General features: G+C 37.0%; 2 protein-coding genes across 2 annotated transcripts; both read left to right on the top strand.

Annotated features, from left to right (window-relative positions):
• The first annotated feature begins 11 nt into the window (after positions 1 to 11).
• Positions 12 to 6,023, top strand: LOC140933193 (proline-rich protein 5-like). The gene is made up of 2 exons (XM_073382707.1): positions 12 to 631; positions 4,677 to 6,023. Exons 1-2 carry the CDS (start codon positions 71 to 73, stop codon positions 5,046 to 5,048), a joined length of 933 nt encoding a protein of 310 aa, XP_073238808.1. The 5' UTR covers positions 12 to 70; the 3' UTR covers positions 5,049 to 6,023.
• A 909-nt stretch (positions 6,024 to 6,932) lies between these two features.
• Positions 6,933 to 12,468, top strand: LOC140933192 (ubiquitin domain-containing protein 2-like). Its single transcript, XM_073382705.1, has 3 exons — positions 6,933 to 7,166; positions 7,293 to 7,520; positions 9,704 to 12,468. The coding sequence occupies exons 1-3, from the start codon at positions 7,088 to 7,090 to the stop codon at positions 10,099 to 10,101; spliced, it is 705 nt and encodes a 234-aa protein (XP_073238806.1). The 5' UTR covers positions 6,933 to 7,087; the 3' UTR covers positions 10,102 to 12,468.
• The last annotated feature ends 216 nt before the right edge of the window (positions 12,469 to 12,684 follow it).

The raw sequence follows: 12,684 nt of genomic DNA, 5'->3' as shown, positions 1-12,684 counted from the left end.
TCTATCTCGGCCCAAAACTAAACAGCCATTTTTTTTTCCAAACGTTGAACGTTTTTTTTTTCTGTCTGCAATGGCTCGATCGCCAGTAACTTTGGGGGACTTTTTAAGAAAAGATCCTTCCTCTACCATGGTTGGAGCACCGCGACCAAGAAGCCCGAAACAGACCGATAAAAAGTTTAATTACGCGGCTGGAAAAAACGAAGATTGGAATACCGTCTCCAACGCGGTTACTGCGTTGTTTCAACGAAAGAAGTTAACGAAATTCGAATTGAGCAGTCTCATGGAGAAAGTGAAAACAGTGAAACAAGAAATCAACGGCCCTGCCATATGTGAGCGTTTTAAAGAATCTTTAGTAAAGGGGATGATTATACTGCGAGAGGACGTGAAAGCCAAGAATGGCGAAGTTCTTTTGGACAAACTGGCAGATAGTTGGTCTTATTTTTTCTGCACTATATTGCCTCTCCTTCAGGCCATTTTTTTAGATATTCAGTCACGGGAAGCTCAGTCTACAAGGGCTATTGCTTTGTTAAGTTTTCGAGACGTAGTTGTTTTGAAAACCAAGCTGGAAGAAGCATTTGTTATGGATTTGACAGTCCCCCCTAAACTGGTCCAGATGTTACTAATTTTACAGGTGAGAACTACTAGTGTTTATGTTACAGGTCAAAATTATATTCAGGTGAAAAGTTTTTAGCCTAGTTTGATTCTCTATTCTCTTTGTCTTCTAGCCCTAATTATTCATGAATTGGGGCTAGGAGACAAATGAAATTGAGAATCAACCTAGATTAAAATTTTTTTTACCTGAATTAAATTTTGACCTGTACATTTACACTATCCCCCATAATTTTTAAAGTCTTTCACTCCTAACAGCAACCAGAGTGAAAATTTACAAGACATTCCAAATTCCTTTTTTTGTAAAATCCTAAGAAATAAACGATACTATGTAAAAGCTCTGCCTAAGGGTTTTTTTTAATGGTAACACCGTAGGATTTTAACCAGAGATCCAGAAGTTAGAAAGAAATGTCATCTCATCATATACTGGTCTAGCTGGGAGTAAAAGGGTTAAGGCCATCTTCTTTTTTTTTTCTTTTTCATTTACCATTGAATTTTGGGTCGGTCAATCAGGTGAAAAAAAAAAGGAAGAAAAAGAACATAAAAAAATATCACAATAGGTCTGAGAATAGGAGGCTGAAACTACAGCATCATTACCATGGAGCCTGGAAACAACAAGACATGGTCACCAGATTGACACAAACTCAATATGGTGGGAAATATGATGGTTGATGTCATAGTAAAAAGCAAAAAAGATACACCACCAAAACTTCTACATGTATGACTGGAAATGCCATTATATACAATGCTCATTTTTCAGATAAAAAGAATTAATTAAAGTCAAATCCCCAAAATTTGGGTCAGTTGGATGACACTAAATGGAGGGAAAAAGGGGGATGGCCTGATATTCATTTAAAATATTTCTCTTCTATTTCTTAAATCACTGTTGGCGAGTTAATGTTTCATAACAAGTTAGTGCTGACCAAAGTTTGAAAGATTATTGTACACCTTCGTCCAACAAGTTTTCTCGTGTCTTAGAAAAATTTTGAACAATAATACATTTATACAGGGCCTCTGATATTTCGTGCACTCACGGAGCCGTGAAATTCAGGTAAATCCGCGACCTCCCGCGAAATTCACAAAAACAAGCAAAATACTGCAAAATTTGGTAGGAATCCTATCAAATACATGTCTCTACACAGCATTTTTGAAACTTGTCTCAGCTATTGGGGGTATTTACTTGCCGTAAACTTGTAAATTTATCTTGAAACTTCGTTACTGAAATGGCAAACAACGTCCCAAAACTACCAGGCCTAGATTATGTTGCGAAAACTGGGCACTAGCCATGATGTTAAAGGCTTTGCCACTGGTTCATTTCTGGAGCATATTGTCGTTGAATGACCTCTGTTAGAAAAACATTAAAAACGTTGGTCTGATCAGTGCAAAACTGATCAATTTCTAGCGAAATTTGCCCAAAAATAACCACAAAATCCGCTGTTTTCTTACTGATTGCTTTTTGGCCAAGTTTGCCCTGAAAATTCCCGTGAAATCGGCTGATTTTTCCTCAAATTTGTCCCTAAAAATCCCGCAAAATTTACCTTTTTTTTTTCCGCGACCTATCAGAAGCCCTGTGTATATTACACGTAGCATCTCACAAAGAGAGAGTTGTGCAGCAATTGAGCTGTTTTGGCAGGGTAGAGTAAAAGGGTGGAAGATTTAAAATGCTTAGTGAAAACCAAAAAGGGAAAATACTGATTTAAAAGTGAAACTGTTATTGACTGGATTTTAAAGAATTTCTACAATAAAAAGCATTCATTTGTACTCCAAAGCTGCTTTGTAGCAGCAGGGCTTTTACTACCATTTGAATTTCCCAGGTACAGTATATACAATTTAATAGGTGACAGGGAATTGAACGGGGGCACCCAACGTCAATTTTCAGAAAATATCTGTTCGGAAGACGATTTGAGATCTAGAATTTTAGGAACATTTGTTGTAAAATTTCTTGCTTGCCTGCCTCTCCGAGGATTTTCGAACATCCAAAAAATGGTATAATTGCCCATTTTTAACCGATTTGTACCCTAAAAAGGTCAGCTAGAATTTTCGGGAGCCTTTTTTCTGGCTGAAATTTTCAAAAAGGTAAGTTTTGATCCCTATAATTTTCGGATCACTACACTTTCAGCTAGGAAATTCGAACAGATAAAAAATTTTTAGGGGATAAAAGTATGCTTATATCTACCATTTAGATACTAAAATACGTTTAACAATGCTATGTTTAAGGTGATTCCCTAGTTTTGCACTGCGCATCTCTTACTGCGCATAACAAGGTGGCCACCGTAAAAAAGAGCATGTGAAGTAATATTATTAAAATGAAGTTGACTGAAGAGAAACGCTATTGGAATTTTTGCTTGCTGTTGTTTCTTGCCGAGGTGAGACTCAATGTGTTGCGAATGTGCATAACGTAAACAGTACGCGTGTTGCTGAGTTCGACCTCCTCTCGGAGAACCTCGATAGTGGATGTTTAACTTGTGCTTACTCACTTTGATTTTCAGTTAAACACTTTCTTTATCACATTGTGTCCTAAATGTGATATCTCGATGTAAATTCTGTAAAAACAGACTTTTTAATACTTTCTTCCCCTTTTCACATACATTCTATTTTGAAACTCGTTCCAGTCCTCTCTCAAAAATCGGAGAAAATGCGTTTGGTGCGCACTTTCTGCAGCTCTACCGCAAAAACGAGTACGGTGACCCCCATTTTTTATTTCATGATTTTAATAAGGACAGTGCTTCCTTTCGATGAGAAAAAAATTGGCACAAATCTATGTTCAGTTTTTTGGCAATTTTACTAAATTGTACGGATTGAGCCATCACGGGTCGAAAAGCACGCGTCCAATTTAATTCTACTTTGGAGCGTAAAGTAAAAACAAGGGCATTAAAGGGCATTTTCTGGTACGTAAGTGGATAAACAATACATAAAAGTCAAATTCTGTGTGATGTCACATGCATCATCGAAAAAATCTCTCCTTTTTGTCTAGTTTTGCGCTGCCCGCGGTTTTTGTAAAAGGGTCCTAAATAGCCGTATTTGTCAGCATTGTGACGTCAAAACGAGCACGGTGACCCCCACTTTTTATTACTTTTTTATCATCTTCTTGACTTGTTACATCAGTGTACCAAGTTTTAGCTAAAATCTATGTTAGGTTCTTTTACTATGGAATCACCTTAAGTGGTTTTGAACTATATTCTTGTTGGGTGCCCCTGATTGAACATCTGGGAGTTTCTTTTGGTTCTATCTTCCTCCCGATTCCTTTGAAAGTGGCCAGGGCACATGCCAATAATAACCTGGGGAAATCTCCGGTTGCCACTCCTTAGCGACAGCCTTGAGCTGGCAAATGTTTGAGAAATCCTATGCAGGGATTATGAGCTTGAAATGTTTTGAATGAATTATAAATTTATTGAATTCTTCATTCATGTCATATGAAGAATGCAGTCTGATCTCAAAGGGCGTAACACCCCTGTACTGTAACTTGTCATTGACCTTCATAATTCTTCAAATCATATGAATGTTAAATTCAATGGAGAAGATAAGATAAACACTTAATTTAATGAGGATTGACACTAAATAGCCAGAGCTAATAAACTTGTGCCCCTCTTAAAATAATAATAAATGAATAAATGAGGTAAACAGTTAAATAGATAATATTAAGCTACATAAAATACAAAATAACAACTAAATAATCTAAATACTCTAGATACTACTAAACTATATAAAATACAAGATATAACTGTATAATGTAGTCTGAACTAATCAATCAACTTAAATAAGTATAATATTATTATTATAAATAAAATTGATAATTTCAATTGTCAATTATTATTATAGAGACCCACAGGCCAAGTTACTGTTGATAGTAATGGTGAAGACCTTCCATACTTTGCAGGGTTTTTTTCAGTTAGTTTTCGGTAATTTTCTGATTGGTGCTTGCCTCCAAATAAAATTTGATTTTTGGGCTGTAATCTCAACAAAGTATCCATAAAGCCAGTATTAATGGGTCTTGTTCTTACATGTACGCTTGGCAAAATTAATGAAGGCTGACTTTCTAAAACATTGTAACACTTTTTATGTTGCAGGGCGTTCACGATGACCAAAACAGTAGAAACTATAGAAAACTGGAACATTTAATCTCCTATGTTGTTCAGCCTTACCTGAGTTCAATAGGATTGAGATCAAAGCCTTCCAAACCAACCGTGGAAGCTAAAGTGAGTGAAAGCAGTGAAGAAACAACTAGTGCTAGTAGCACTAAAGACAATGCGACACCCTCCAGTCGAAAGTCTCGACCTTTAAGTGAGAGTTCTCTAGAACTTCAGTCAAAATACTCGGCTGATAGACTTCATGAGACTGCACTTCAAGCAAGAAAGACCAGGCATTTTACCTTTGATGAAGGTGTAAGTGAATCAAGTGGCAGCTCTGTGTTTGCATCCAGCTCATCCACCGTTGTTTAGATGTACTATCAAATCAGCCGGCATTTCTGCACCTTTCAAAACACAACCAACCTTACAATTGCATTTTTTAGCTGCTGTCAATCATAGCTATGATCACAACAATGAACTCTGAAACACAAAAACATTCAAAATCCACCAAGACACCTGTAATTGATGGCAGCCAAAAATGCAAACTCTTAAAATTGGCATTTAAACTTTAACCTGAGATCAGGCTCTATTTTGGTTTTGCTTTGAAAATTACATTCCGGCAGGCATGGCGAAACTTTTAGCGCTGGCTGTTAGAGAGAATGTATGAGAACTGCTAAAATTGGGCCTGATCTCAGGTTATTTAAACTTCAAAGTATGTGTGTTATTGAAAATTGCAGTAAGTTTCCTTCGAAAAAAGTTATTTTAGAAACAGATACATGAAGTAAACCCTTGTATAGTTTCAAACCTTCTATGTAGCTGGCCTCTTGGGCAATATGTGCAGGAATTTTGTTATCAAGTACATGTGGTAGCCAGCAGATCATAACCGAGACTTGGAATCACTATTTCATTTTTTTGTGAAAAAAGAGATGGTAGAGGGGGTCATCAGTGAGGTTCCTTAATCACATCATTCTGGCCAGTATTTTACTGTAATCTTACAGTCCCAATACTTTTAAACCAATCCTAAACTTGGTCAAAGAGTATCCAACAGAGAGGGAAAATTTCCTCTCCTTTAGACACTTACTAAAAGAATAGCCAAAACAGATATATGTCCAGCAAGTGTAATAGCCTGCACAGCTGGTGGGATGGTTGTACCTGGGGTACTTTCCGCATGATGATTCGTGCAGCGGCTCTGCTGCCAAAAACAAGAGCACTAACCTGCTAATCCCACCAGCTATGCAGGCTAAATTTGCAATAGATGTGTGACTGTGTTGACAAAAATGATATACCTTGTAAAATATAATCATTAATCGAAATGATTAATAAAGTAAAATGATAATACGAGTAAAAGTGAATTATTTTCTCTTTGGTAAGGGATTTTTAGGGATAACGAAACAATCAGAATTAAGACGGAATCCACAAGAAATTGACTACCGGTAATTTTAATTTTTAGTGGACAAATACCTTGAAACAGAATAATTTAAAGAATATTGCATTCTTTTTTACATTTTTCAAGGGCTAAGGATGTAATAAGTCATCTGTAGTTAACACCAACTTAAAGAATATTTCTCATGGAAGTCCAAGAAAATGAATTTCAAATTTCACAAGAATTGTGATTACACAGGAAAAATTATGAAAATTTAATGTGTAAGATGTAATTCTGTGAAATTTGACATTCATTTTCTTGGGTTCCCATGAGAATTTTTTTTTGGTATTACTACAGATGATTTTAAGTGAAAGGGATGACTGAAGGATTTTTTTCGGGTTTGAAATTTTCGATTTCGGGATTTTTTTGGGTAGGAAAATTTGGCAATTATTTTTTGGCGTTGCTTGAGTTAATGTAGGAATCTTTTGGGCTATGTTTCTATTTTTCATGTTATATCATTTAATGATTTCTGGAAACTTTTATGGCTTGGAAATTCGGCATGGGGTTTTTTGGTGTTAAATTTTGTTGCCCTAGGGATGCCCCCAGTCGATGATCCTCCCTGTCTCTTTATATCTGGAGTACCCTCCTGATGGTGAAATATCTCTTGAAATCTCTTCAGCCTACATGTATCATGTGGGGAACCCTAATATTATTATAAAGAAATGAATTTCTGGGAAAAACAAGAGAATGAAAAACAAAACAAACCGAAAAGGGAAAAGGAAAGAAAGAAGAAAATAAAAGAAGAAGAGGGGGAAGTGCAAACTGAAAGGCCATAAAAACAAATGGCAATGCACGCATGTCCGCTTCTGTTTACCTGTGACGTCACGTTAGAGTGAATATCAATCTATGCGTCACTATTCATACGAATTTTTTCTATGCCAGGAATTGAGAGAAGCAGCTAAAATCAGGGGGAAAAACTCTCTGTTGCCGCCGTTTTGGCGGAGCAGTTTGATTCCTTGGTTTCTTACTTTATGAGCCAACCGTTAATATGGGAGGCTGTATGGGAACATCGAGAGATCCGAGTGTTCGAGTCAGTTCCAGCGATCAATTTGGTAGTACTCCGGGAGGTATTTGCCTAAAATTTTCTACTAGCCACATTTTGCTGTGGCATGTTCTACGGCTCAAGGTCTAGTACCAGTCGAATCAAAGTGGTTTCATAGTGTCAACTGACGCTTACTGTTTGTTTTTTCTAGTTACTTTGGGTCGAAATCAGCCGTTGAAGAAGGAACGTCCGCCATGGACTTCGGAAATGCCGCTCACAGAGGGCCAACTCAGGTCCAAAAGGGATGAGTTTTGGGAAACTGCGCCAGCTTTTGAAGGGCGGAAAGAGATTTGGGATGCGTTGAGAGCGGCAGCTGAAACAGATGACCACACTTGGGCACAAGCAATCGTTGATGGTGCAAACATAACACTTCCCACTGGTAAGTTAAAGTTTATGCTCGAATTTACGCTTTGCTGAATCATGTCTATTTCAAGTTCCGTTGAACGAAGCGTATCGAAGGAACCTCACGCAAATATATTTTCATCTCTGTGGCTTCTCTAGACTTAACAGGGATTTAGATGTCAATATTATAACGACTATTAAATGCTTTTAAATGTGGATCCTTTGTTAAGTGCGTCGTTAGGTGTCTGTGATGCTGTACCGCAAGTTTCGATCGCTATAACGACTTCTAAGTTTACAGAGCAATATAAGTTGTCACGTCTTAGAAAAATGAGATATGTATGTTTAATCACTGTCCGCACAACAGAGCTAAATGGCCCCTTTAGTTGTCGAATTTCATTAATTTTTATTTCTTCATGTCTCAGTAATGAAAATAGTGGGTAAAAAATAATAGCGCATTTTTCATTGTCACAAAGATGTGATAAGCTTATAGTCGGTGTAGCTGAAAAGCGATCTCCACTTTCGACCATTCACAATCAAGTGCAGTTTTACAAGATCGCAGAGTGCTGATGTTTGTGGTTTTTACTTTTTACACTATTAAACTGACAATTTTTACGACGATTGCTACAGATAATTTGGCATGTATTTTGAAAAGAACGTAAGAATTTGTTTAATTCTATAATGTATAAAAGAGCATTCATGTTTAATGAAATTTAATTTCAAATTCAACCACTTGACTTCGACTGTTGACTACCATGGATGCCAGAGGTTTTCTCACTCCCCAGTGGTGATAAGTGACTCACTTTTGTGGCTCCCCTATTCAATTCCATTGCCCCTAAAGAATAACAGTTGAATTTCCATGTGCTCTACAAGTACCTCTTAAAAGAGAGTACTTGCAATAAGCAGCCCCCTCTCTAATAAGCCCCCCCCCCCCCACCCCTGCAGAAGTTAATGGTAAGAGGGATAAATATGCAGATCGAGTAAACTGAATTGAAGGTTGTTAGAAGAATAACAAGAAGATTTATTCTTAAATGAATGTAGCCTTTACAACAGTATATCTCTACAACAACTCATAACTCTGGACTCGATGTAAACAGCAGAAACTGCCTCTTCCAAACTAAACACAACCTCCGTCTCACTTTATTAAACATGGCCTCTGCCAAACTCCCTTTGCTTTTTAAAATGAGTTAATCTTTATGCTATTATTTGTTTGCTTGTTTACTTTCGAAGTCAAATTCTAGAACCTTCGAAATTTTTATTTTATTTTACTATTACATTATTTACAAACACTTACATGAGTTTTTAAAATAAACAAACCGAGAATACAATGTAATCGAGAAACTCCTAGCATTATGTCTCACTAGTCACTATAAAATTTAAAAAAAGATGAGGCAAGGGAGCACGAGGAAGCCAATAAGGCTTGTGTATACGACTACCTTTAAAAAATGTATTATCTAATTAATAAATAAAATACTGACATCGGCAAGACAATTTACCACTGAGCATGTACAAATTCTCTAGAACAGAAACTAATCATTAAATGGGATAAGAATAGATAAGGCTGAATGTGTATGTGAAAAAATGAAAAAGAAAAGATGAGAAAAAAATAATGCAAGAATATATGTCGCAGATGTACTGTAATATTATTTAACCTTTGTTAGTAACGTCTGCAAATCAGTGCCGACAATATCCTTGTTCTGGGCCACCTATGGACTCAACAATTTACCAGAAGAGCATTTCAAATTTCGTATCATCTTGATTAGCAAATGTACAGCTTCCAGGTTCAGTTGTATGCACCTGTGCACACATCTTTGGTGGTCTGATGATGTGTGTGTTAATTTAAGTCACTTGGTTTAGTTGACTTGTTCACCTAGGAAATGTACGTCTTTGTGGTTAATATGCTCACACTGTGGGTCGCTTCCTCCATTGACTATAATGTTCTGCAATAATTTTGATAAATGGAACAGTAGAGCTGAAATTAATATTTCTGGAATTGCATATGTGTTAGAAGTCATTCTAATGGACGGCTGCTTCAGTTAGATATCTGCAGGAAAAACAATGGTTTATAGCCTTTCCCTTTTGAATAATAGATGGGAGAGGAAATTGGCTGTATCTAAATTTAAAATTTAAACCTTTTTTGAAGGGGTTTGGGGGGTGGGGTGGTCCAGTTAGCAGTGCTCTACTGTATACCATGTACTCTACTAAAATTTATTTATCTGTCAGGATCCTTACAAGATGCTTATGATGAACTGGGCAACAGATATGTACTTCCAGTCTACTGCATCAGCAGGCCAACTAATCTAATTAAGGATGAGGATGTTAGTGGGGAGACGAGCAAAGAGGACGATGATGAAAACGAAACTCCACCAACTGGAGATGAACTGTACATTAAACTTCGATTGTCTTCTGGAAAGGACCTGAAAATGACTGTTTACACTTCTGATACTGTCCTTAAAATTAAAAAGAAGCTTCACAAGCTGGAAGGGTTTGAGCCTTCAAAGCAAAGATGGTTTTATGCTGGACGAATGTTAACTGACAAGACAACAATAGGAGAAGCTAAAATTCCCAAAGGCTATGTTGTGCAAGTCATTTTGCCTCAGCCAACACCAGTTGAAAACTAGCAGTGAGACTATAATGTATTATCAGAGGGCTGGATTCATTGATTGTTTTGTTATGGAAATATGAAGGATTAATAACATTTATGTTATAATTTTAAAGCATTATTATTTCACGGAGAATTTTCAGGTAAAAAACAATGATCTTGCATTTTTTTAATTTAATGGTTGATACAGTTCCTATTTAAATGAACTGACATTATCTCCAGTTGGTTTGTATAAGGTGCAGCGTGCAAAGAAAGTGATGTCCAATAGCCCAGGGCTAGTGGATTTTGCTATCGGGCTAGTGATTTTTGTTCTTAACTTGCTGGTTGCTGTTTTTGGGGGATATTCAAAAACAGAAGGATTGCAATCAATCCTGCTAATCAAAGACAGTTTTTGGGGCTAGTGCATGCTAGCTACAGCTTGCCCGAATGGCAGGCTGTAAAACTGACTTTTTTTGCACCCTGAGGTGGGATCACCAATTACATAACCAAAATATTGAAAAGATGATGTTGAGCAATCTTATATGGGGAGGCACCACCCCAAGGTCCAACCCTTTACCCTTTTATAGACTATTTTTAAAGGAAAATGTACCCCTTTCATATACCATCTATTGACAAACGGTACCCCTTTCACACACCTTGTTTAGAACTTTGCATCCCTTTTAACTGCTGTAAGTGCACTGTCTTTTGAATAGGAATCAATCGCAAAAATAGAACATTTTTTAGACTTTTTAAAGCCATAAAATTCATCTGTTAGCCCTTTTGAGCCCTTTCACAGACCCAAATGACAGATTTTCCTACCCTTTTATATACTTCAACTAGTGAAATGCCTACCCTTTCATGTACCTGAAGCCTGCAACAGGTACCCCTTTCAGGCTTTCAGGTGGAGCCTCCCCGTATAGGCCATCATAGGGAGTACCTCCCCCCCCCCCCCCCCCCGGGATGTCTGCACCATAACAAAGCCTTCAACACCAAAAATACCTTAGCAATTTAAAAATTTGTGCACTCATTAGAACAATTTTTTTCATTTATTTTGAGGCAGGAAATGTTAAGGCTAATGATAGTTTTGCACATTAGCTACAACTCTTCTTTAACATCTTGTTTGGACTGCAAAATAATAACTTGTATTTAAGCAGAGAAACACACTCACTGTTGCAACAGCTCTGATCCATTTCACACTAGAGATTATCTATCACGGACAGGTAATCTGTCTCGAGGTGAATAAGGAGTTGGTTTTAATTTTGGATGACTAATCCGTCTGACTATACCCCTATGTTTATCCCTCAATTTTGATGGCAAATTATTCGTCTCAGAAATCTGTCTCCAGTGTGACAACAGCCATAGCGACCATTAAATGTGACAATTGAAAAGAATAACTTATGATATTTTTTCACTCTTTTTTTCTTAATGCTTTTCTTTACAAATAAAGTAATTACACTGTAGAGAGAATTTTTGTTGATAATTTTTTTTTTTTTTCATTTTCAAGGTATTCTTAAGAGTTAAAACTTTGTCTTACTTACAGTAAGACTCCTGTTTTAGGAGAAAAAATGGGCCCGGTAAGAATACAGATTGGCAGATATCAGTTATGTTTAAAGCTTATAAATATTTTTAGTAAATCTTGTTTGCCTGTATTTTTGCTTTTGCCCAATAATCATTATAATGCATTGTAAAAAAAGGTACCAACCAGGCAGATATTTCGATGTGCTCATTCTACCATATACGCAGTAAGGGAATGAGAAGATGTGCAGTATGGGTTCAGGGACACTGTAGTAATCTGGCTGGCTGCTTCTTCAGGAACAAATTAACAGTGAAACACTGTAAACTGCTACTTATATCCCTCTTACTTAAGCCCTCCCAGTTGTAGGCCCATCTACTTGTAAACAAAAAAAATCATCTGATTATAAATCCTTTCCCCTATCCCTCCCCCTTCCCCCAGATATAAGCTCTCTCCAAATGTATTGAATTGAATTGAATTTAGTTATCACGTTTCGAAGCTTGATTTAAAACCAGGAAATGCAAATCATATTTTGATCAGCACTGCCGTTTTGAAGCACTATTTATTATTGCAGTTATAAGGCCCCTCGGATTATAAGCCCCTATGTTTATACCCCCTATGGAACTGTACAAGCCTAGGGCTTACAGTGTATAAGTGGCAGTTTATGTTATTGTTTACAAGTATACATACAATTGCTAACTGCTGCGAAGGGACAGATTGATAAACTGGGTTGCAAGAATTGAGCCAGGTTACATAATATTAACAAAATTAACTGAAGTAAAATGTTTGTTCAAAATATAGACACCTATGTTCTAATAAATTCCTCTCTCTTATTGATTCATAAAAACATGTAATTTATCATCCATTCCAATAAATAGCCCCCTACCATACATGCATTAGCAGTTGGAGATTATTGGATGGGAGTGGCCTATGGCCCCCACGTTATTTATAGGTCAAACTGAGGCTGGCAGGGCCACGAAAGAGGCCAAGCCTGCTTCTAGATGAGCAGGCCCACCACTGTTATTAGTCTCGTGAAATTGTGTAGACAGTAACAATGTGTATTTGATGATTCCACAGAACACTTTCGCCCCGTGTCTAAGTGGAGTGTTG

Source organism: Porites lutea, chromosome 4 (genome assembly GCF_958299795.1).
Source record: "Porites lutea chromosome 4, jaPorLute2.1, whole genome shotgun sequence".
In the NCBI taxonomy this organism is placed as follows: domain Eukaryota; kingdom Metazoa; phylum Cnidaria; class Anthozoa; order Scleractinia; family Poritidae; genus Porites; species Porites lutea.
This window is presented reverse-complemented; position numbering and strand designations above follow the sequence as displayed.

Bases quoted from the DNA above. Each gene is read 5' to 3' on its own strand.
- LOC140933193 (XM_073382707.1), top strand. From the start codon at position 71: ATGGCTCGATCGCCAGTAACTTTGGGGGACTTTTTAAGAAAAGATCCT. The intron at 632-4,676 runs GTGAGAACTACT...TTTATGTTGCAG, and splicing joins AGATGTTACTAATTTTACAG to GGCGTTCACGATGACCAAAA.
- LOC140933192 (XM_073382705.1), top strand. From the start codon at position 7,088: ATGGGAGGCTGTATGGGAACATCGAGAGATCCGAGTGTTCGAGTCAGT. The intron at 7,167-7,292 runs GTATTTGCCTAA...TGTTTTTTCTAG, and splicing joins ATTTGGTAGTACTCCGGGAG to TTACTTTGGGTCGAAATCAG. The intron at 7,521-9,703 runs GTAAGTTAAAGT...TTTATCTGTCAG, and splicing joins AAACATAACACTTCCCACTG to GATCCTTACAAGATGCTTAT.